A 26313-nucleotide genomic window follows, 5' to 3' on the forward strand; every position below is an offset into this window, starting at 1 on the left:
TTTCTGCACATGGTAAAGAAGATCCCTTTACTGCAACTTCAAGTATGAAGTGTAGGAAGGACAGTATCTATAACAGTAAAACTGGTACATTTCTCTCACCTACTTTTAACAATACAACAACTGCACACCTAACATATAAACACACTTGTCACAATTAGCAAAAGTTTACGCATGTTAAATATCTAGTTTCAAGACATACACCAGCAGAAAGTGAAGAAAACAATAAATGATGATTCCACAGAAGGGGCTGCATATGAACAACTTCCAAGGATGAATTACTCTGAACTAGCAATGTTTCTCTATCTTCGAGCTCAGATAAAAGACGACAAGTATGAGAGGTGGAAAAGCCCTCACAATACAACTGCATAGCTTTATCCAGCTCACCACTATTGTAAAAGCTCATCGACTTTGGTTCTAACTAGAGCTAGGCCATAAGGAGCTAAGTCTCGCTGCAAGTTTTGCACTCTTGTAATCCTCCCGAAGCTGAATGAACCTGAGTTCACAGACAACAGAATATTCATCACATCCAAGAACAGAAGCATTCAAAAATATCAAGTCCTTATACAATTCTGAAAGCCTTAACAGATTGACAATGAACTCATAAATGGACCCACTAAGATTGATATCATCAGATCTTTCTAGCATCTTACTGCTGATATAACAGAATTCCCTTGGTTGAAACACATGATATACATGGGGGTAAAACTATCTAATTTTATGAGAAAATCTACAGGAAAACAGTCTGTTTATTCACAGTACACAAGAGTACTTCAACATAATAATTACCTCTGTGCATCTTTCCTAATGCTCGGGCTTCCCTCAAAGAGTGTGGAAAGACTTTCAGGAGCAACAATAAACACATTTGCCATGCTGGAAAAAAGATGATAAACCAAGAAATTAGGATGATGTCATATTTTGTGGAAGGCATGCAATTTTTCATAAAACTACCAACTTACATGCCCAGCTGTTCAAATTTCTCATCAACAGAAGGGGCATTGAAACTACGAACAAACTCCCCATACTCTGTTATATCACGCTTCAAACGCAATCCTCCACTACAATAGACAAGAGGAAAATTATGTAATATACAAGTAAGCACGAACACGTGTCTACTTGCCATGATTCCTATTTCAGAAAGAGACAAATAACAGGTAAGAAACATCAGGAGTGACTGATCAAGTCATAAAACAATGAGGCAAATTGAGTTTCTATAGAATTGCGCATTAAAGAGTGTGTGATAGTCATTTTAGATAACTGAGTGTACAGGGGCTTTACTTAGCATTGTAAAAAAAAAAAAAAAAATGTACAGCACCCAGCAAACAAGGATCAATCCGAGTAAAGGATCCGCTTGGATTAGGGCCTACCTTACAACTTAAGAAAAATAAGAGAATATGCAACAAATACTTCACTAGGTAGCTCTGATACAAGAAAAAAAAAATCACTAGTTAGTACTTCCTTTTTAATGACTGAGAAATCTGCTATTTTCAGCTTCGGAACTCAGTAGCTATATGATTCTACCCTCTACCCTTCTCCACTTAAACATCAGACTTGGTTTACTAATGATTTGAACTCGTGATATACGCCTATCATACTTCCACGTTGTACTACCTTCATCCCTGAACCAAAGCCCTGGAAGCTAGTACTTGTTTCCCTGTAATCTTGATATACATAGTTTCAATGGTACCAAATAATGATATAAAACTCATGCTTAATCAAACCCCATGCATGCAAGACCTCCCTTTTTTCTTTTCTTTACTTTCCTTAGTGAAGAAACTGCACAAGCCTTTGACTAACAGATATTTTGATATTTGAGTTTGACATACATAATTTACTTCCAATTTTCCCATTTCTCCAGTCAGACTTCAGAATTTTTGTCATATATCCAGAGTTTCAACCACTTAACATCATTCAGATTGTAGAGCCTAGTAGACTAGCCGCCTCAAAGATTCTGGCGGAAACTGTTTTTATCAGAATATGTGACCGAAACAGTTGGACAAAGGATTTCAGAAGATAGATGTATGCCACAGAAGAGACCAGATATAAGCATCTGCTCAACACACATAGAATGTAAAATATAAGACTTGGCTATAAGAAAACTGACTTGCAACATAAAGATCTTTTATTTATCCATCCCAGGTGCATGAACTGTAGATAGTTTTTTACTTTCATTTTAGGGAAGTCCCAGTGAAAATATGGAGAAGTCTAATTGTCTTCAAAATACAGTACATCTCTCCAGGACGGCTTAGCAAACTTATCTCCACATCCCATAGTATAGGGTTGTGGAAAGCCATAATGAATTGTCAAAACAGTTTACAAATTTATTAGATTTCAAGTGGTAAAGGTGACAGTCAGATTTGGTTTGATATCTGGTTGTAATGCAAAATCTGTCACTAAGTGTAGCTGGTGCAAAAATCGGATAGAGGAGGAGTGATGTGGGTGGGGTGACGGTCGACAAAAATAGTCAAACAATGTAAATCTCTAATTACTAAATTTGTTCAGATGCATTCACGTAGGCGCGTGCTACATCCGCTTACCTGGGCATAGTGTTAAATGAACAGGGATTTCCGTCGCATTGCACCTGGGTGAGAAAGAGCACCTAAACAGAGCAGAATGTGAACATGGTTCACGTAACCAACTCAACTAATTTATGGTTGAAGTATAGCTGATTAATCCAATTGTTGGTGGTGATAAGACCCTTAAGAAGGTACCTTCTCCCAGTCAATATTCACTCTCAGGAAAACACTAGAGTTGCAGAAGCCGCGCAGGCAGGTGCGCACACACACACCAAATAATAAATTAGGAGGGGAGGGTAGAGGGCGGGGCCCATCATCCATCGAATTCCGAACCGTACGCCATTGGCCCTCGGGGATTTCTCAGTAAATTAACAGCAATTAGGAAAAGAAAAGGAGGAAAGTTCATCAACCAGTTCAGTATCCGCTTAAGGATAATGCAAATTTCGTTTTCGGAAATAGTACAACTCCAAACACATATTAAATTCTGAAAAGAGGATTGCATACCTCTAAGCTCTACAGTTTAAGTTGGAGCATGGAGATATGTGGAATGGGTATATCACGTTTGTCGTCCACTTAGGTACAGAGAGAATAATACGATGTAAAAATTTAGATAATTATTTAGTAAAAAGATATATTAACATTAACAAGGAGAATTAAGTTTTGAAATCAGTACAAAATGAAAATAGAATACTCAATCTCGAAATGGCATGAAGTAATGTCCTTTATGGAAAATCATTTGATACAAACTGAATTCATATGACGCCTATTAAAGCGAGTTGGGTGATTAACTCATTAGGACTTGTACAAGAAGATGAGACAATCAATGTCATTAGTAACTATGCTCCACAAAAAGGATTAGATGCGGAAGCAAAAACTAAAGTTTGAGAAGATATAAACATCTCGATCCAAAAGATTCCAAGTGACCAATAGATTATTACTGGGGGAGATCTAAATGGTCATGTGTATAGAGAGATAGTGACGGTTTCGACATAGTATATGGTACCAAATGAAGAAGGAAAGGATAATCTAGAATTCGACTTAACTTAGGATTTAGTTGTAGCTAATATATATATTTTAAAAAGATGGAATCTCACTTGTTGACGACCTTGATTGCTTGCAAGTCATCAAGGATGCTTTTAATCATGTCAGAGATTTATATGCCAGTAAAATGTATATAGAAATAGAATAAGTACTTTATATTTCTAATTATATTTTTATCTTGTATAATATCGGACTAAGATGAGCTTAACTTGAGCAACATGATCAGTGAGGGTTTATGTAGCTGACTCCAAATTGCATTTGAGACGTAGTTGTATAAGTTTGTTGCTGTCCTTGTTAATGAATGAGGGTGCCTTTCAAAATGTTTTGCTTTCTCAACCCAAGAATGATCCTTGAAGCATCAGTAGACAAGTTGATGTCATAATGAAAACAAAAGGAGGAGGTGGTAATCTCATGTCCTTAATCTTACTAGCAAAAGTATCACAGTAATTGAACTTCATGAAACTAGATTCCCATCTGGTTTACAATCTATCAAAAAGAGACTTTACTTTTCTTTATTTTCTATAATGTTGGAATGACACAAACATCAGAAGTTTCTCTTTTGGCTCTATGCAATAGAAATATTTGCTGGCCGATGGGTTTCCAAACTCGCAGATACAAATGACAGTATCAGAATTAGAACTCTAGGCAGGGAATTATTCCTATCATGGATCCTACAACTCACTATAACTTTCGAGACTCCAGTTTTACAACTTAAACAAGCAGCAATAACAGCATTAAATAAAGGAAGTACCTTGCATTGAAGGTGAATTTTTGCCAATGATTAAGCAAGCCTTTGTGTAAACGATTCCCCTATTAAAAGAAAAAAAATACACCATAGTGTTACCAGAAGTTTTGATTCTGAGAATAATAACTACAAACTGAAAAAATTGCAGATAATGTAATCAACTGAATTGATGAATGCAACACAACACATTGTGGACAGAGCTGAAAAACGGCTGTAGACGGCCTAAATATTAACATGTTCACGATAGTCCAAAAACAATACCATGGTGGCAGAGAGTAACTCTCTCCTTCTGTTTTAAAATGCATGTTCAGCGGCTCAATCCACTTGAAGCTTCCATTTGTTAGGAATTTAGAGTTACGGGCTATGGCATGTTTAACGCCATCTTAATAGATTCAGGTAAATAACATGAATAACAATAACAACAACTATTACAAACAAGTTGGCTCAGTCAGAAACAAGTTGGGTCGGCTATATGAACCTTCACTTACCATGTTACCTCATTTAAACTCATCTCATGCCAATATTTTCCAAATACAAATAAAAAGTTATAGAATTTGTTTATATTTCTTAAACGTATAAATATCTTAAAGGCTAAACCACTCCTAGAGAGCATAGGACCTAAAGTAAAGGTGTTAACATGTCTAAAACATATTCTCAATCAATTAACAGGTATCGCCTAAATAGATCTTTTTCTTCCATTGAACCCATATTTCGCTAAGTTTGCGAGGATCCACAGATTGTAGGTCCTCCAAGACAACTCCCTTCCATCTTATTTTAGGTCTACCTGCCCTCTTTTAACACCTTCGCCCACCGTGGTCCATGTAAATAAGACCAACAAAAAAAGAATAAAACCCAAAATTTAAAAAATTAAGCAGTAGGGCCAAAGATCACCTAGCGTAACTTGCAGAATAAGATGGGCCAATATATCAGGAAAATAACTTAACACAGAGGACATTGCCAGCATTATGGGGTCAGACTAGGATATAAGAGTATGCAGAAACTAGAACAGGAATATATGCAGAAACTAGAACAGGAATATACCAATTCAGTCAGGAAGGCTTGCTTGTTAAGCCCTTCCAGTGCTGTGAATGCCGATTCAAGCACCCTTGAAAGGTAAGCGACAACTCTGGCAAAGGGAGAAGCCATAAGAATACAGGAAATATCCTTCAGAAATAACAAAAATTTCAGAAGTCTTAAGATGTGTTACGAGAAAGAGAGACAAGAAAATATATGAAAGGCCAATACTAAGCATCAGAAATTTAGTACTTTAACACATTCTTGATGTATTGAGAATGGCGTGTTTTGATTTTTTGAAAGCCAATAAAATAATAGGCAGCTTAATATCCTTTCAGAGATCATCTTATTACTATAACTTTTCTATTCTAATGGCATAAGTAAAGCTTGAATTAGTTCAGACTTTGAACAAGCTTGCGTTGGCCGATGGTCAGGGGCAATTCCGTCATCAGGTGATCGATAATCTGTGGCTTTTTGTTCAGTTGACAGTACGCGTTCCACCTGAGAACAGTCAAAGAAAGTATAACCTGATATCAAACTTAAACTTTGATCTGAAAGGAAACAGAATAGAATCGGGGAAATTTCAAAAAGATTGGTAGACGTGACCATTGTGATTGTACTAATGAGGTCAAGTCCCACATATAAAGCCTAGCACAACCCTACAACAAGATTAAATGTCACAAATCAGACCTCTGCCATAACAGTTTCAATGCATTGCTGAAGCCCCTTATAAGCAGCACCCTCTGCACTTGACATAGCTGTAGCCATTTCTTCACAGGAAGCAGCATGCGCACCATCCACAGGTAGTAAAAGCCGAGATATAGAGTTTGCAAAATACTGAAGAAAAGGAGTTCATGTGAACACAAAAAGTACAACACAAGATTGTGTTATATCTCTAATCAAAAACAAAGATTTACACTAGTCCACTAGCATCAAACCAACATACTTGCTGCACAATAGCCACACTGCTCCCACAGCGTTGCACAGAAACCATGAAAGATCTGAAACTGCTTTCACCAGCAGCAGCTGCTGCTTCTGCCTAATTACCAAAAATGATATGCTTAAATCAGCTAATCTGTGAATGTATAATCATCTACAACGAAAATTTACGTAAACCCCAAACCGTAGTAGACATGAATGCCAAAGTAATTACCGCGGAAGCGGCTGCAGCAGCAACCCTTCGACTAACACTAGTGCCAAGCACAAATCTTTCCCTTAAAGCAGCAGCCTCAGTGAGACTGTCTCTGGCTCTTTCAAGACCTTCAGTTATGTATATACTCACCTGCAAAAGATGGAATAAGGCAGGTAACTACCACGTAAAAATAAAAATGACAGAGAACAATGGCAAAACTTTCCTCCCTCATTGAATATGTTACATTACCAATGCAAGGTAGTTCTATAGAGAATGATCCATGCATAAATTCCAATCTCCGAGAAGCGGAAGAAATAAAAGGATATCTATGTACAATGAAATTACACTCAACTTCCCGAAAAAGTCATATTTAATTACATACTCCAAATGCCAGATGAAGGTAATGTAAATACTTCCAGCAGAAACAAATTTTGAACTAGAAAGATAATGAACTTACTTGGTCCAGAAGGCATGTAAAAACAGCTCTTACATTAGCAGCAATTGCAGCAGGCTGTACAAACAAATTTACAAGTAATTAGTTCAATTCTGTAGCTCTGAAATGAACCAATTTAGATCAATATCAAAGTCTGAGGACAAGGATCACGCCAGTCTACAGGAAACAGACAGCATAACACTTGATTATTTATTCCTCATAAAAAACATCGTCTTCACATTGCCTGTTGCATATTGAGAACATGACAGCTTCAAAAGGACATTAAAAATGCGCAGAAACTTTCTAATTTTTGATGTCGCATAAACTGTTTGAATAGGCTGACGACAAAAGGGACAAACAATAAATATGAAACGTATTAGTCTTTTTCTTTTTTGAGAAGGTAAAATCTGTATTGGAAAAAGAAAAGAAAAACAGCACAGAAGAAGTGCCGTTGACCATGTACAGATAAAGCATACTAGTCTTCTTTAGAACTGTTCGCTAATTAATTGACTTCATTCTAACAAAACGCAGAGCTATGTGCACATAAAAATCAACAAAGTTAACAGTAATACAGATAAAGCTAGCAGGAAAATCCTTTCAACATCACAGTCTGGCGAAATATAGAACAAATATGATTCTAACCAAATACACAGATAAGCCATACTGAAATCCTCGCAACAAATAAGAGCTCAAAACAAAATAGAAACAACTAAATTCTGTCCGTGATTCAGTTTTTCTACAAAGAACAAAACAAATAAAATTACATTTTATCCAAGTATCAGGTATCTTTTCCCACTTCTACAGCAATTTTCTCTAAAAAGCAACATGGGTGAGGAAGAAAAGCCCCTCTATCTCTCTCTCTCTCTATAAAATGAAACAACCACCACTCTCTGAACCCCCCCCCCCCCCCCCCCTCCAAAATCACTGTCAAGATTCATTAGACAATCAGTCAAACAGAAAAAGCCACATGTGAATTCTGTAGCATTCGCTTAAGCATTCATGCTCAGTGCAATATATATTTTCTTGGATCTTCCACCTAAGCTAATTAAATCAAGAAGCTGCGCCCAACACCCTCAAGAGGTATATGCATCCCAAGAAAGAGTAAGTTGTAGCTCCCTGCAACACCCTGAAACATATGTCACATATACCTGTGATGAGAACAAAGTGCATCTAGATACTGCTTCTTCATTCCAACGGACAAACTCTGTCACCACAGTAACAGAAATTTGCTGGTGAGAGGATGCCATTGAAGCGCCTTTTGAGCGGCCAATTGTCCCAGATGGCTCAGAGGATTGCTGGACTTCAGCGCGAAGCTCTTCCATCTGCAAAGTGTGTTCAACATAATGATAAGTTATTGGTTGAAAGCTTCAAAAACACCGAGTTCAGCAGCTTGTTGCAAGTTCATGACACTAATAATGATCTTTTTCTGCTAGCATTGTACCTCCAGAAGTTCAAGATTGCTTAATGGTTTTCAGAAGAACGTAAGTGAGTCGGCTATGTACAGTACTTTATACAAATAGATTAGGTTAGAATCCACCCAAAGTCATCCGACAGCAGCTTATTTGGGCTCTGCAAGGAAATAATTCCAAGCTTCCCACAACCAGCTAACACAGCAAATTGCCAGTCCATAAATCTTTTCCCTTTCTCTTTATAGCACTTCAATCTCCAGTTTATTTTAATATATCCTCATAACCAATAAAATACTGGAAAGAAACAACATACTCAGTGTGATCCCACAAGTAGGGTCTGGGGAGGGTGGGCTGTACGCAAACCTTACCCCTAACAGACATGTTATATCAGGAGTAATTTACCTCTGGTGTACAAGTGTCTTGTTAAATTTTTCTTCTACGAGTTAGAGGATGAAAAAAAAGCAAAAAGGAAAGAGACAATTAGACGGAGATATGTCCTAAATTTGAGATGATAGACCACTAAGAGACAGACCGTACCAACCTTAGCTTTGTAAAGTTGTCTAAGAGAGGCCTGCTCGTACTCAATGTATATGTCTTTGTGGGGTAGAAACAGAGATTCTGTTAAACCTGTAACCAAAAGAAAAACGACATGAGAATGCAATGGACAAACACCAAAGACACCATCAAGCATAACAGAAACAAAGGAAACAGCACCTGATTCTATTGAGACTATATTTAAACAGTATTAATTTTTTTTTTTTTTTGAACAGGTAACAACTTTGTATTATAGACCAGTACTTAGGTAGTACTGAAAACCCCTTTACAAAAGAAAAAAGAAAACTAAGAAGCTAAGAAAGTAAAATCCTAACATGAGTCAAGAACTTCTAAGATTGATTTTGCATTTACAGAGGGATTCCTTGTACACCAAAAACAAAATAGCAACATACAGTCTTGCTTGATCTTCTGTAGAGTTCTACTTCTATCCTCAAAACATCTGGAGTTCCTTTCTTGATACGATTCTACCTAGGAAACTCTAGAACAACCAAAGAACAAGAAAATCAAAATAAAGGGTGGAAGAAGAGTAGAAATGGAAGAGGATAGATGGATAGATACTTGACCCAAGAGCAAGAAATCTATGGACAAGAAAGGGTATATCAAACCCTAACCCTTCCAATCGGATTTACAAACCCTAGAACCTAAGCAATTCGAATCAACAAACAACTCAAATGAGCAACATTGAATTCGATGGAAATAAGCAATTCACTTCACAACTAGGAAGCAACACTTGGTTAACCAACCAAACAATCTATATTAATCTAAGACTATCAACTACAATCTCTCATAAGAGTTTTCTTCATTCAACATAATCTAAAGATGAAAATAACCTAAGTCTAGTATTTATACTAAGAGACTTAAGAGCTAGGCTAGTAGCTAGGCTAGTTATTACAAGAATGCCATTAATGAGGCAAGGGCCTTGTTTGGCTAGTTGGATGTTGGCTTGAAATCCGAAAAAGGCTCCTCTTGCACATATAGCCATCATCCAATCCTCAAGCTTGCAATTGTGACCCTTTTGCATCCATGGCCCTTCTTTGCACGTCTAGCCATATTTGCATTTCTGTCCCTTTGCGACTCTAGCCACTTTCAGTGTTGGCCTTCTTTCTTGTAGCTTCTTCTTTCATTCCCCTCCAAGCTACTTTCCATACTTCATAGGCCTTCTTATGGGCTTTTGTGCCTCTCCATGGGTCTCCAATGCTCCTTTGGTCATCCTCCTAGCTTGAATGGATTGGAGTCCCATGCCTTGGTCTTCAATGTGAGCCTTCAAGCGAGGTGTGCCTAGTAGGGTCATATCATTTCTTTCCAGATTGTCCACCATATGCATGCTGGAATGATCCTCCAATAGCTTCTATTCCTGGCCCCAATCCCAGCCTCCTCCCAGCTAGAAAAAGTGTCAACAATCTTGCTAGGCATTGTCCAAGATATGCCTCTGAGATTGATAAAAATCTTCCATAGCTGATCAATAATTCTACAATGTAAAAACAGATGCCCTACTGTCTCGGCTGCTTCCCCACATAAGCAACAATTTGAAACTAATATAATCCTTCTCTTTCTCAAGTTTTCATGTGTCAAAACAGCTTCTTCGGCTAGCAACCATGTAAAGCATGCAACCTTAAGAGGTATCTTAACTTTCCAGATTTGTCTCCATGGCCAGTTAGAGTTTTGTGGCTCAGTCATGTTCATGATCTTATAGCCTGGACTCACTTTGTAGTGCCCCTTGTTATGCCCAGTCCACCACAAATAGTCCACCCCATCCTTCAGCCCTTGGAAAGACTCTAAATGTTTATAAAGCTCAACTAGTCCAGGTATTTCCCAGTCATTCATCATTCTTCGTAAGATCAACTCCCAGCCTTGAGGTGACCACATTTCAGCCACTGTTTTGTTCTGATGTTGTGCCAGAGCAAACATATCAGGGAATAACTCCTCCAAACTTCTGTTTCCCAACCACATATCCTTCCAGAAAATTGTTTTGTTGCCATTATATACTCTGATAACAGAGTGGCTCTTTAAAAAAGGCCACCATGCTCTGATCGATCTCCAGACAGTTACACCATATGGTTTATTTACCTCCTTAGTAGCCCAAAAATCCAACTCCCCATACTTCAATTTGATCACTTTTCCCCATAAAGATTGTGAGTCTTGAGCATACCTCCACAGCCACTTCAATTTTAAAGCCTTACTTTGATTCTTCAAATTTTTGATACCAAGACCACCTTATTTTTTTACTACTGATCAGAACTTTCTACTTAACCAAATGATAACTTTTCTTTTCCTTGTTTCCTTGCCATCTGAGCTTGTCCGGTCTTTGGACTACACTTAAGGGGATAGGAAATAAGGATAACATATATGTTGGAAGGGCATCAAGAACTGCATCGATCAGAGTGAGCCTGCCTCCCAAAGACAAATATTGTGCTTTCCATCTAGACAACTTCTTCTCACACTTTTCCAAAACTGCATCCCAAATGTTCTTTGACCTTGATTTAGCACCCAATGGCATCCCAAGATAGATAGTGGGTAAAGAACATACTTCACCTCCCAAGATTGTGGCCAGAAGCTCTATATTAGGGACTGAATTGATGGGATATATATGGCTTTTCCCCCAGTTGATGAGAAGTCCTGAGATGCCTTCAAAAAGTACCAGAATTACTCTCAAATATTTTAGTTGTTCCTCATTTGCATCACAAAAAATCAGAGTGTCATCCGCATATTGGAGATGAGTCACCTCCAAACTCCTCTCATTGTTTGTGGAAACCTCAAAACCTGTGATCCATCCATTTACTTTTGCTGTCTTGATCATGTTGTTTAAACCCTCCATAGCTAAAATGAATAGAAACGGGGATAGGGGATCCCCTTGCCTAATTCCTCTTTGAGCATCAAAGAAGCCTTCAGGGGCTCCATTAATTAGGACAGAGAATTTCACAGTAGATATACAGAACCTGGTCTATCTGATCCATTTTTCCCCAAAACCCATTTGCCTGAGGATTCTAAGTAGAAACTCCCAGTTAACATGATCATATGCTTTCTCAATATCCAACTTACACAAAATGCCAGGCTTATTGTGATATTCTTGAATCTACTGCTTCATTAGCAATCAATACAGCATCCATGATTTGTCTTCCTCTGATGAAAGCCATCTGTTGAGAATCTATAAGCTTATCCACCACCCCTTTTAACCTCTCAGTGAATACCTTAGACAAAAGCTTATAGAAACTACATATCAAGCTTATAGGTCTGAAATCTTTCAGTTCCTTTGCCCCTGTCTTCTTGGGAATTAATGCAATATAAGTAGCATTGAAGCTCTTCTCAACATGTCTTGGTCATGAAAATTGTGAAAAGCCTCCATGATGTCTTGTTTCAGGATTTCCCAACATTTGATAAAGAATCCCATGGTGTATCCATCAGGGCTAGGAGCTTTATCAGCAGCACACTTTTTCAAGCAATTATACACTTCTTGTTCCTCAAATCTGGCTTGTAAATTGTTCTTTTCTAATGCTGTTATTGAGGGACAGTTAATCAGATTCCCAGCAGGCCTCCAGTTCTCTGTCTCAGTGTAAAGCTTCTTGTAATATAATATGATCTCCTCCTTAACTCTTTCAGGCTCCACAATGGTTTCCCCTTGCACTTCCAGATGGTCAATAAAATTGTTTCTCTTATGAGCATTGGCTGAATTGTGAAAGAACTTTGTATTGTTGTCCTCTTCTTTCAACCATAGGGTCCTGGATCTTTGTCTCCATGCAATTTCCTCATTTTTGAGAAGTTCCTCATACTCCATAACTATTGCTGCCTTCCTGATTGATTCTTCTTCTGTCAATACTCTGCTATCCAGTAATGAGAACAACCTTGCCATTTGACTTAGCAATTTAGAGCAAAAAGTGTTGCAGTGCAATTATGATTGATTTACCAATCAAATCTTTATGTGCCTTTATGGAATGATAGGATAACAAGAAAGGTTGGGTTCTAGATTTGATATTTACATCCAGATATTCTCCGTAGTAGTTAGTTCTATTTTAATTTAAGATAACTAAGTCAGCAAATAGAATAATTAGCATTCAAAGTAAGAATATCAAAGCTTAATTTAGAATACTAGAAATGACTAGTTCTAAAGTAAGATATTCTCCAACATTGGAAATAAGCATATCATGGTTGACCCCAATAAAGGCGAAAGAGGTTCACCTTTTATTTATCCAATCATCAAATCATTTATATATCTTCTTCTCTTATTTCCTAATATGATATCAATCCTCTATGATCTAGGTAGAGATCCAAGTATCTTCAGTCTACCGAGCAAGTCAGCTGACTAAAATTTTCCTACTATTTTACGTTGTTGTTAAAGGCTAGCCTAAAGCGCGCTTAAGCCCTGAAGCCAGGTGAAGCCCAAATTGTATGCTTTGCCTTGCTTAATTGGCGCTTTAGTATAGGCGTCAAGGTGCTAAGGTATGTGCACCTTCACCGACAGCGGTCTGTATTTAAGGGCACAACATCATATATATACAGTTTAACTATAGTTTTTCCATTCTTTGTCCAAATAACTAATTTTTGTGTTTATAGTTACATTTCTATTTCTATTTTTTCTTCATTTGCATTTTTTCTAAGTTAGCTTATGGCTTGATTGCGCTTAAAGCTCCAATACGCTTTGACCCTTTTTTGCCCTTTTCGCTTTTGAAGAATTTGCTCTTTTAATTTTGGTACTGCTACCACACTAGTGGCACCACTCTTAATTTCGGTGAACATTTCGGCCTACCATGCTCTTTTTCCCCGACCCTTCTGGAAGTATATGCATTTTCTTCGATGATCATTTTGGTAATACCACGTCTCTTTCTGATAAGTGTTCTGCCAGGGACCCGCCTCTTTCCAAACCATAATTATGTCATAAACTTTTAACAAGATTCCTACCTAAGTTGCACGGACTCGGGTGTGGGTATCTGATACGGGTGCAGATCTAAAGGTCGGATTCTTCATCACATAAACTTTAGGATTCAGGGAGGTATGGATTCGAGTGCGGATGTGGCTGCTGGGATACGGCCAATAAATGCATATTACGACATACTAAATAAAGTATACATCTCAATTAATTAAAGCTATTGAACTAGAATGAACGAAATTTAATTCTTTACGAAACACCTAATATTTTATTCATAAAATATCTTGGTGAAATAACAAAACATTCTCGTACTTTACATAACTATATATATTTTTATGTGACACAAACCCAAAAATCAAACCGATACCCAATCAATCTATACTTCTCGGTCGTTGATGCAGTCAAAGCACCAAAAGTAAGTTGACCAAATCCGGTGAGGATCCCCTACCCACACCCATGTCGTGTGGACACGGGTGCGGCAAGTATTTTGAAGAGTCCAAGCAAATAGATTCCGACAACTAAACCTTATCCACAAAGTATACAATAATCATGACTTCTCCAGCAACTTCCCAGAAAGGTCTTGGGTAGATGTATTGTTGATTATGTACTTTATATTTTCATAATAAGCAAACTTGGTTTTTCCACTTTGAGTTTAAAGGGAAATGTTAGGATGTTAGAATTAGAATAACAGAAGTGTCAAGTTCTTACGATACTCCTGCATTAGTCGAATATCATCTGTGTATTAGCATGGTTGACACCTATAAAAGGTGTTTTGTTTATTTACCAAAACATCAATTCATCAATTTTTTTTTATTTTTTTTTTTTGGATAAAGGTTAGGGTAAACATCAATTCATCAATATATCTTCTCTCTTATCTTTTTTTTTTTTTCCTACTATCAATAGCTAGTTAACAGATTACATTTGGAAAGAAAGGAGAAAATATAGAAAGAACGAAAGTGGGATTGTCCCAGACTTCTGTTTCTGTCATCAACCTGATTTATAACTTTGGGTGGTAGTTCCTTCGACAATCTGTAAACTACCAAGTTTCACTAACCCTGTTCTACCCTCTTTTATTTTTTTGATTGTCTACCTTCTTTTTTCCCCCATTCAATAGTTGCACATAGTCTTCTTTCTTTTGCTTCTACCTCCCGTTCAATTAATTGATCACCTTTATGCCAGAAGGAAACATCAAAAGAAAGGACTTCTGTGTCATCTTTCTTCACAGCCTAGTAGATCAAACTGATTAGCTGCTTATTCTTCTGCCATCTTTAAACTGTTTCTCTGCAATCTTCAGTATTTTTTCAATCCCTCTTTACAAGAAAAATGAAAGATGGAATTGAGCTAAATCTTATTTTTCACATCCATTAGCAATACCTGCTTGTGTAGCGCTTTATAGATTCATTACAGCCCTAATTTCTGCATTATTATTATCATTCTAGCATTATCTGCTCTTCAATTTTATTACTACTGTTGTTTCTTTTACATTAGTCCCTTTATTACTTTTCCTTTCTTCAATATTTTCATCATAGTTTTTTTTCATCATAGTTCTAACTCTTGTATATTCAAAAACCTGTTTTTGAGAACGCTTTTTCTTGAGCCAAGAGTCTATCGTAAATAGCATCTCGACCCCGCAAAGGTAGGGGTAAGGTCTGCGGACAACCCACCCTCCCCAGACCCCACTTGTGGGATCACACTAGGTTTGTTGTTGTTGTAGATCTTAGTTAATAAAGCGATTTCAGAGTCAAGACACTTATAATATTTGTTGGGGCATGTACATGTCTCCATAAAAATGCATCCTGAAAATATTATTTTGGAGCAATTTTTGTCCAAATGAAAAGCAGTTATATGCAGATATTTGTATTCTACACTAGGAGGTTCCATAACATTTATACAATCAGAAGTTTAAACAGATATTTGCAATGACGAGATGATGGAAATCATTTCTACCTTCAACATCCAAGTCGCCACACCCAACACCGCGTAAGTCTCTAGCAAGCTCCTGTGTCTTTTCATATGCCACGGCTAGCAATCTGAGATACTGAATGCACAAAAGTGAACACCGAAAGGATCAATTAGTGGCTCAGTTTTTCCATTCATGGCTAGTACCAATAGAAGAAAATTCCTTGTCATGTTACTCACTAGTATAAGACCTCCTTCTTCCATGGGAGGTGGACTAACAAGAGACGGTTTCAGTAAGAGTTTCTCGAGAAGCTTTGGAACACGATCCTCCAAAACACGCTGAACAACCATCACGGATTAGTCACTATGTCACAATTCACAATACAGTTCTTGCAATGACGCATTCGGCAAACATTTTACTTGAACGGCAACACCAGAATCAATAGAGAATAGCAGATGAATTGGAGGAAGCTCAAAACATTAATAGGCATCAATGTTCAGAAACATCAGTGAATATTCATCAGAAAGTGGTATGTTAGTCATATAACAAGACAAAACTTAGCAAAATTACTCTGCCCATATTCTGAGCTAGCTTGTTTTTTTACTGCCATGCACCATCACACCAGAAGAAGATAATTCAAGAACTAAAATACCTCAAGCACAATGTCAGTAGTAATCCAACAATACCTGAACCAGTATTGACATTACATCATTTGGGGAAGGAAAAACGGCTGCTATTGTGGCTGCTTCTTTCCGCACAGTCTCTGAAATTAAATCCAAGGTGTCAAGAGGCATGCATTAAAAAGAGAACCACTTTTCAATTCAGATCAATTTCAGTATTGATAACCTGTAATCTCTTTAAAAATTGAAGAAAGACCACGCGCAACATTGCTAGGGCTGGGTTGTGCACCCTGATCTCCAAGAACCAATTCAGCATCTGCATTCATGACCTCCACATCGAACATTGGACACAATCCCACATAGTGTTGCATAGCACTGGTACCCCTGTTAAACTGATTTCCACAATTAATACGTCAAAAGCAGAAAAATTTCTGAACGTATATAATCTAGAATCTGATACTGAATTCTAAGTACACAGTGGAAATTCAGATGGCATTCAAAAGGGAAGCAATGAACAGGATCAAGAATGAAAAATTTAATAACCACTCTCAAAAAGCTCCAAGTTTTTCGTTCACTTTATTTTTTCTAGATCATAATCAGCTGCACCTTATCCCGCTTTTTCATAGAACTTTACATATGGAGATTTGACCTGAGGAACAAAACTATAGTTCTACATAATTTACTTGGTTTACCTGTGACAAAATTTTAGCACATTCCCGCATTGTAGACAGCTCGCGTTTCTGTGAAGCCGCATCAAATCGAGACAGTAATCTGTTCTCCAACTCTACAGTCCCCAAATAAGAAGAAAACTTAATATGTCTTCCAACAAGAAAGCAAACTCTATTAATTGTAGGTAAGAAGGCAAGGAAGAAAGTTATTTAGAAGTTACACGCGGGCCACAGCTACCTCATGAAATTCTTTCGTTCTTTTTATTTCTTTTTACACATGGTAAACCTGACTCCTTCCCTCACAAACCCCCTCTAGCTTTCCTACTTCTTTTCCTTCATGACTCGAACCCCAACCCCTCAAAGTTGGAGGTGGAGAATCCTTTCCACTAGGCTATCCCTACCTTATCCTCATAAAATTCGAACTTGCGGCTCAACAACTTCTCCCTCTCTTCAAGATACACCCTCCATCCCTAGTTATGATATAAATTTCAGGTTTTGGGAGGTTCTAATATATTTCACTCTTCAACAAATTCTAATGCTTTATACAACTAATCATGGGGTTCAAGAATTCAAATACTTTAAATTTCCTTTTGCAACAACCGGCAAAAATGTTATTCGAATTGACTTCTTAAGACCTTAATGATATCACATAAAATTGGACCATGAGATATGATCTCTAGTAATTTACCCGTGGGAGTATACCACAGCCAAACTAAGATACTAAAACTGGAACTATGTATGAGTATAGCTACTCAGATTAGGTTAGTGAGCTAGTGGCATTGGCATACCTAACTGGAGCTTTCACAAGTTGCCGCACCAAACATCCCTTGCCAACATCAAAACAAACTATAAAACACTTTTCTTAGAAAAAGACTAGAGTAACTCGGAAAGTATTTGCCAATTAAGCTCACAGGGGCCATGCGCCAAGCCCCAAGCGAACCAAGTCCAGCATTTAGGTGCAGAGGGTAGAGGGGCGGGCCCATTATCCCAGAAATTCTGGTGCTGTGAATTTCGATTGGCCCCAGACAGGTTTCTCAGTGATTAAAAAAAAAAACTTGGGACAGTTAAAAGTATTGCACCATATAGTCAGTAAGTGCTTGTCTCAAGAAATACTGAAAAAGTTGTTGATACGTTTTGAAGCTTCATATCTGATGTTTCTAGTGATAGATTTACTTCCTTTTTCTACTTATTCAACAGTATGGAGTTAAATCAGATACCCTGTTTCTTTACCAAAATGCTTCCTGCATTTATTAAGGAGAACAGCAATTGAAGGATTTGAGTTCCTTAAACGTCTCTCTTACAGCTCTAACAAAATACAAAAAGTAGAAGTGGTAGATGGAGAAATAAGTTGCTCATTATGTACCATTGCAGTATTCTTGGAGGTTGGCAACAGCAACTTCCAGTCCTCTACTCGCAGTTGCATTACCGACAGCTGATGAGACAGTCATGGTTTGCCTTCCAATATCTTCCTCAGCAAATGATCCTAAAAAAGTATGTATGTGGAAAGACATGTAACTCTTCATAAAAATCCAGGGAAATGAAGAAAAGAAGTCCTAACATGAAGATCCCTGTAAAAGAAGAATATTATTGAATGTAACTGCAGCTAGCAACGACTCTATTGTCAGAGTCTTTTATACCAAGAAAGAAATCAGTATCAAGTCCATTTCTTTTATCTAAAGAGGAATATCACGTAAGTGAAGGATAAGATAAACCTCAAATAGAAAAGAACATTATGTAAAGTGCATGCATCAGTATAATTAAGATATTAAAAACCTAGGTCTAAAGTAATACGAGCACTAATGAAAATGTTCAGCGATTAACACAATTTGGTCACTGACCTGGACCTGCAAAATCCAACTCCTACATCATAGCATTCTCAGATGCCCCTCCCAGCCCTCAAAAAAGAACTTAAAAAGGCAAAACAACAACATACCCAGTGTAATCCCACAAGTGGGTCTGAGGAGGGTAGTATGTACACAGACCTTACCCCTATCTTGTGGAGGTAGAGAGGCTGTTTCCGATTAAAAAGGAAAACAAGCAGCAGGATATTCGCGTCAGCTATTCTACTATGTCATTTATCATACGTATGATATATCCCTCGGTAATGGAAACAGCTATAGAATGCGAGCCATTACACATTTTATGGCCGCGGCCAAAATGGTTTGATGTTCTCCTCCATGATTATGAGATTAAATTACAGAGATACAGATCTTATGACATGAAAACCTCAGGAGAAACAGTGTGTTAGCTTTGCTTAGTCAAGGAAAAACAATATCTAAATCCAAGGTCTACACAGGAAAGAGAGGACTCAGGTCCAGGCTACTCTAGGCATTGCTGGAAAAAAAAGGAATTAAAGAAAAAAGGGAACTGAACACGAAACAAAGAGGATGAAGCCAAGATAGAGAATAGAGAGATTGCATCCAGGACACGGCTATAAAACTCCAAATCTAAAGCCTACTGTATAAACTGTAAATTAAAATTACAAATAAAAGCCAAATGACACGCTGACATAAAGGCTTAAATCGAAGAAGCAGCTAATTTCCTTACTTTAAACATTGGCTACTAGGTCATAAACATAAGGAGTGAAGACACTTGACAGCTCAAACAATCATGAAAAACGAAATTTAGGTGAAGCAAGTGATGTTTACAACATGAGAATATCGAGGAAGCATATGGATCTTACTTAATTTTTGAGCAATCGAAGCAGCTTCAGCGACACGACTATCATCAGAAAATAAAGGAGAAAGTTCCATCAGGTCTCCTGGACTGCCATTGAACTCCATCAAGTACTATCAAATGAAAGCAACTAATACTGTCAGTTCTCAGATGAGGATAGAAACTGCTTTACAGCATGCAGTAAGTTGGTCAAAAGTTTTTTTGATAACCGAGAAGTTAGTCATGAAAAGTTTACCTTTATGAGTTCTATCGTCTGACTAGCAACTTCTCTCTGAGCATCTGCACTCTGAACACAAGAAGAGATTCAGTGTATTCTGAACATAGTAACAGCATTCGGTGATAACATAGTCTCAAACAGCTTGGAAAAGAGATCAACATGAAGGAAATTATGGAGTTAAGAAAAAGATTCTCTTTCTTTCTATTCATAAAAGTAGGCATTTTATTATTAGTAGAAGAAAATCAACGTAAAAGTGGACGCATATTTCCTGGCATAAGAGTGGCCAAATTGCTAGAAGAAATAGGGATGTTTCTTGGCACCAACAATGCACCTGACTCATTGAAATGGAAACATAGTGAAGATGGGGCTTTCACTGTTAGCAGGGCTTACAAAATGGAAAGCAACCAGCAAAACAACAAGCGCAAAAGCTTGTGGAGAAAGGTTTGGAGAAACTTAGCACCAACCAAAGTAAAATGCTTTACATGGTTGGTTGCTAGGAGGGCTTGCTTGACACATGAAGTTTTGAAGAAAAAAAGAATGACTGTAGTATCTTGGTGTTCATTATGTGGGAAAACAGAAGAGACCAACAACCATTTATTTTTGCATTGCAGCTTCACAACACAAATTTGGGCCATCTTTCTTAGTCTCACAGAAACAAAGTGGACCATGCCTGAACATACTGCAGATCTGCTAAGTTGTTGGATTAGAAGAGGGGGAAGTAAGAGTCGGAAGGCATGGTGGAAGATAATCCCACACTGCATATGGTGGACAGTGTGGAAAGAAAGGAATAGTAGAAATTTTGAAGATAGGTCCAATTCCATTCAGAAGGTTAAGTGGAATTGTATTGTATCTTTATTTTTGTGTAAAGAAAAAGATATAGAGGAAACAAAACAGTTGGTAGAATTATTAGGATCTCTGTAAGTATTTCTCTCTTTGTTTTTCTTTTAAAGGTCCCCAGCATCTCCATAATGCTGAAGAATACCAATTACCATTTTCCAAAAAAAAAAAAAAAGGGGACGCATATTTTTCTGAATGAAAAACCAAGTTGCACTTGACCATAAAGAAACACTATCATTTAACCAATTTACACCCTATAAACATCACACAAAATTAACCTTAAGTATCAAAACAAGTGTTTACAAGACTTCCAAAAACAACTAAGGTATTACGCAGCTACACCTGTAGATGGTCTCCTATTTTGGCAGCCGTTTGACCCACACTGGATATACGCAAATCCAACCGTGCAAAGCTATCAAACAAGCCGTCCACACCTTTTTCCAGCTGCACATTGCAATGTTCAACAAAGTTAAGCTTGAGGTCTTTATCTAGGTAAAAAGCAGCTCAAGTAGCATGAAGGATATTGGAAATCTCTCAAAGTATAAAGCAAAGAAAGAGACAACAAACGAAATAAGTGGATCAATCTCATTTTGTCCCAAAGCAATTTTCCAGAAAAATATTTCCCTTAACTGAACTATAGCTTCATCTTATAATGACCACAATACTGAATTCAATACACTAACCTCAGAAAGTGTCTTCCGGTGCTCTGAATCTTGGACAGCGACTTCCTTTTTAAGATCACTAAGGTTCCCATCAATCTTTGATCAAATATGAGGGCATCAGAATAGAAGTCTTCAGAAACAGTATTACCTCACTGAATACACATATACCTGTTTTCCTTCTTTACTATACCTGTTTTCTGAGATCAACCAGTTGTTTACAAGAATTCTTAAATAAGGATAATAAAGCATCAACTTCAGGGAATTGGGGCCTTGACAGTCCTTGTGCTGACTTTCCCGCATCTGGTGGTGTTCGCAAGTTCCCATTTGGTAGGGCATCACTTCCAACACCATTTCCATGCCCCTCCGCGGAGTCTGATTCTTCTTCTTGATAAGAAGGTAATATCTCATTCACCAAGTTACCAAACAAGCCATCAAAGGAGAACGCCCCCTGCATTTAGTAAGTAAAGCACATTGCTGTCAGTTATCTACCAAATTTTTAGGGGTCGTTGGGTGTGCGGGATAAGGTAGGATATCCTAGGATTAAGTTTGGTATTATTTTTATACTCTGTTTGGTACAAGGTATAAATTTATCCTAAGATAATTTTATACCTTGTACCAAACAGAGTATAAAATGAAGTCCAACACTAATCCTGGGATATCCTACCTTATCCCATCAAAGTTGGAATTTTTTTTAATCCCACCTTCCAGATGGGATAAATTAATCCCAGGATTATAATACCAGGATAATTTAGTCCGCGTACCAAACGACCCTTAAAGCTTAAGCTGGCATAATCTTCATCACATTAAATGATATCAGAGGCATCACCTTAAAATCATCTATGTCAAGAACAAGCGGAGCAGGGTCAGCAGATGCGGATCTTGAAAACCTGTCAGCCTTCATCCCATCTCTAGTCTCTCTCATCTATTCTAAGTTAAAAGAAAGTGGAACCAGAAATTATCTCCATCATCTTTGCTAAATAACCGAATTATAATCATTTTACAAGCAGGGAAACTAAGTCAAAAAGTAGCATAAATTTTCACAAGAACTGTGATCAGTCCTCATTGGTTCATTGACAACAGCTATATGACAGACAACTAAGGAAGAAAATGGTAGCAAAAACAAAAAAGTGAGTTTTAAAATTGTAAGTTATGTAAGAAAAAAACTAAAGCCACAAGACTCTCAGCAATTTCATACAAAATTCAAAATTTAGATGAGATATAAGTGTGTGTACTGGCCATTTCCAGTAACTACTGGATCTGTTCTAAACTAACCTTATAAGGGACATTTTTTTAATCGAGTAAAATCTAATTTCATTAATAATAGCAAAAAACTCCTGTATACGAGAGGCATATCAAGAAAGTAGAGAATATATAGGAAGATATGACTCTCTATCAAAGATATCCAATCTTCTATAGAAATGGGAACTTCATGGCTTCACCAAAAGGACAATAAAAACATGAGGTTATTCCTCAAATGTACAATATCAAGCTCTTTCTCTACAAAAACTCCTTATTTCTCTTCCTTCATATTGTCTACGTGAGTGCTAATGAAACAACATCCCATGTCTGGCATCATCTTTTCCATCCTCTAAAGGGACAACTGAATAGTGCATCCTTCATAGTACCCCGCATGGTCCATTGTATCCTGAATCATCTTAAGATCTCCCACCACAACTGTGGTGTTACCTGACAATGCAGTAAGATGATCCACATCCTCTTCCAAGTGTTTACACATAAAGCACAAACAAAAATATGTAATCCTCCTCTTTCTCAAGTTTTCGGCCGTGAGCATCACAACTCTAACTCTCAACCAAGCAAGAAAATACACCTTTTCTTGGAACCCTACAGATTCAAACTAATAGCTGAAGGAAACTCGATTTCTCTCTAGCTAGAAATGTACAGGGATAACTCTTTACTGAGCAGGGACATATATTTGTTCTTACATCACTTTCATCTAAATTCTGACTTTTCATTTAAAACAACCAATGGTTTCTGTTCTACTTTATAGCATTTTGTTCTACCTTATAGCACTCATCCTGATATTACCTATATCTATGCTACATGCCTTCTAGAAAAGCATCTAACCATCTATAGGCCTATTTCTAAATAGGTTCATAGAAATTCCAAGATGATTTACAAAAAAAGACTTGATGCAGCACTTGTCGCAAATGGGATAGTATGCCCACAACTGCCAGAATCATACTTCTAGGTCAACCAAATTCACGTGCTGGGACCAAACCAAAATCACAGCATTAAATGTCAGTGACACTTAGTACTATCACAAAAATTAAAAAGGGAGATGGAAAGTTGAAATGGCATATGACCATGTAATTGATACTTCCTATAAAGTTGCAAGATCCATCAGGCTTTTGTCAGAGATGGTCTGATCGGAATGAGCTTGTATCTATCCATCAAACTAATTAAAATGGCACATCTAAATTTTTTTTTTTTTTAGTATTTTTATAAGGTAAAGTATACCTAAATGTTTATTTTGTTGCTATTGGCTTTGCGGCAAGGAGACTCTTTTCTCGTGTAGCTTCGAAAGGTTCTTTTAGTTGCTCTTGGCTTCGAAACAATACCCTTTATATTATTTTTATAAGATAAGTTTTACTAAAAGGAACCAATATGGTGCAAAATCACAAAAATCGACAATTACCACAACAAAGCAACTACAATACTCCTATCTCCAGTAGAAAATCCGTATGTTGTTCCATATTTTCCATAACATGTCTTTTACACCAGCAATACAAATTTAATAAGAATTTATTCTTAATCCTGGATTCATGCTGCCTTTTCCCTTCAAAGCAAATCATGTTTCTTTCCAACTATACTGTTCAGAAACATAGGAATTTTTCTCCATGCTATCTTTTGTCTTTTTGCCATTGTTTGGTGTTGCCATCATGCCATGTCTCCAACAAACACTTTACACTGAAGGCCACCCACTGACATCATATATGTTTAGGAAGAGCTCTCAACAAAAACTTGCCACTTTGCGATGAATTAAATGATCAACTATTTGTGCCTCATCTTCACACATGTAGCACATATTACATAGAATACTTACTCTCTTAATAAAAGTTCTCCTAAGTTAAGCAAGCTTCCTTTGTTGCAATCCAACCAAAATAAGCTACTCTAACAGGTGCTTTTGATTTCCATATTGCTTTCCATGGTCGAACTTATTATAAATCCCTTTTTTTAACCAGGCTATAACATATGTTGACTGAAAATGCCATCATTGCTCGCTGCTTAGATTAATGAGTCTTTCTTGTTGTCCTCCAATCTAATTGTATCCAATAATTGCATCAATGGAGCAAATTCATATACTTTCCATTGAGAAAATTCATATACAAGGTTACACGGATATGCAACCCGTAACATCAAGATGTTCATATTAGAACAAAATTAGAGAACCAGCTTATTTACTCCTATTTCAAGCAGGCACTCAGTCTAGAACAAATATATGAAACTCAGTTGAAAAATTAAATCAAGAGAACATCTTTAAAGATACACACGTTCCGCCCCAATTTAGTGTCTTACTTTCCTTTTGATCTGTCCTTAAAAGAGTCCCTCTTTCGACATTTGGTAAGTTGACAATTCAAACGTCCTACATGGAAAATTTAAAACCACAAGATTCAAAGCACATTTCAGTACATTACACACATCTTTAATTTAGGACCACAAGATTCAAAAGTATCTTTTTATTCCTAAAACTTTGTGCCCGGTCAAACGAATACACTTAAATTGAAATTATACATTTGCTAACGACTCTGATGTGAAAACAGACAAAACAAACTAAAAGTTTCAGATTCAAACCCTTCAATTACAGAATACTTAACAGTAAAAAAGGAAATATAATAAAAATAAAAAATAAAAAAGGAGCTGATCGCTAATAATGTCAAGTTAAACCTGCAAGGGAGCTACTTTTATTTGATTTCATAGACCCAATATTTGAAAAAATATGCAAGTTTTAATAATCATATGCATAGCAACCGAATTGAAAGAAGTATAAGTAGATTGAGTAGAGAAACTAACTCGCCTTTTTATCTGAATAATAATGCTTCGAGAATTGCTGAAAGAAGATCTCAACGGAAGTAACAATGAACTTTTCTTTATTTGTTTGTATTTATATTTTGTCCATTTTATTGTAGACCCACAACTTCAGAAAAGTCATGACAATGGAAGGATGTCATTTTGATGGGCCAGGTTGGCCTCTTTAACAAGGAAACTGCCTTCTTTTGGGGCGTTTTAAATTTCTTTTTCATATTTGAAATCTTTTAAATTTTTCTTGTGGCTAAATTTAGGGTTTGAACCTCATTCGATCAAAAATTTTTAAAAAAATTGCAAAGCATAGTTTAAATTTCGCTATGCCCCCTCCGGCAGACTTTGCCTTGAAGCATATATACATATATTTTTTTAACTTTTCAAGGTAAAATTTTAGTAATGCCTTAACTAAAAGTGTTTTCTCCCCCCATAAAACATAACTAAAAGTATATACGTATGGGCATAGTTTTCCTTAACATAAAATTCAATAAAATTTGTATTATAAGGCAAAGTTTAAATTTTGTTATCTCTTCTAATGGAGACTTTTAGTTGTGTTTAACTAAAAATCTGGCCGACGGCACTTTTTCTCATGTCGGGCGTACCTTGCCTTATATATATATATTTTTTTTTTTTTTACTTTTAAAGGTAAACTTTTAACATGCCTTAACTAAAAATGTACCAAAACATAACTAAAAGTATGCCATAACGCGAAACTTTTCATAGTATAACTTAAACTTTGCCTTATAAGTGCAAATCCATGCACTTAAGTGAAAGTTAACACGAGGCATAATTTTATTACTTTTTAACTAAAATTACCTTACAAGGCATAACTAAGCTATGTCTTGGAAAATTACCCCATAGCGGGGCGAGACTTTCTTTAGCGCCATCAGGCGTACAACTTAGTTTTTCCTGTAAAGATTGTATGCCGGATCCGGCAGACTGCTCCCCGATCTGCCTTGCGAAATTTTTTTTCTATCTTGAGCGGGGGT

General features: G+C 37.0%; 1 protein-coding gene across 4 annotated transcripts; it reads right to left on the reverse strand.

Annotated features, from left to right (window-relative positions):
• Positions 1-25468, reverse strand: LOC132044278 (exocyst complex component SEC10b-like). Of its 4 annotated transcripts, none has more exons than XM_059434759.1 (25): positions 25320-25468; positions 22110-22205; positions 21474-21731; positions 21305-21379; positions 20964-21065; positions 19803-19853; positions 19575-19680; positions 18255-18374; positions 16916-17007; positions 16450-16615; positions 16290-16366; positions 15843-15941; positions 15651-15741; positions 8829-8914; positions 8027-8200; positions 6903-6956; positions 6467-6595; positions 6260-6352; positions 6004-6150; positions 5717-5814; positions 5341-5425; positions 4306-4364; positions 957-1055; positions 787-870; positions 1-493 (listed from the first exon to the last, which is right to left on the reverse strand). In XM_059434759.1, the coding sequence occupies exons 2-25, from the start codon at positions 22203-22205 to the stop codon at positions 415-417; spliced, it is 2520 nt and encodes an 839-aa protein (XP_059290742.1). In that variant the 5' UTR covers positions 25320-25468; the 3' UTR covers positions 1-414. The 4 variants fall into 4 exon arrangements, with proteins under 4 accessions (XP_059290742.1, XP_059290743.1, XP_059290745.1 ...); XM_059434760.1 differs by having other exon boundaries at positions 22110-22210; positions 25316-25453; XM_059434762.1 differs by having other exon boundaries at positions 22110-22210; positions 25320-25450.
• Between the last annotated feature and the right edge of the window lie 845 nt (positions 25469-26313).

The sequence above is a fragment of the Lycium ferocissimum genome, unplaced genomic scaffold (genome assembly GCF_029784015.1).
Source record: "Lycium ferocissimum isolate CSIRO_LF1 unplaced genomic scaffold, AGI_CSIRO_Lferr_CH_V1 ctg4105___fragment_5, whole genome shotgun sequence".
NCBI lineage: Eukaryota > Viridiplantae > Streptophyta > Magnoliopsida > Solanales > Solanaceae > Lycium > Lycium ferocissimum.

What these genes read in the sequence shown, in the direction of transcription:
- LOC132044278 (XM_059434759.1), bottom strand. Translation starts at nt 22,205, where the DNA reads ATGAGAGAGACTAGAGATGGGATGAAGGCTGACAGGTTTTCAAGATCC. An exon ending in TTGACATAGATGATTTTAAG is followed by an intron (nt 21,732 to 22,109) that starts GTGATGCCTCTG and finishes TACTAAATGCAG; the next exon opens with GGGGCGTTCTCCTTTGATGG. An exon ending in GTGTGGCTATTGTGCAGCAA is followed by an intron (nt 6,151 to 6,259) that starts GTATGTTGGTTT and finishes CCTTTTCTTCAG; the next exon opens with TATTTTGCAAACTCTATATC.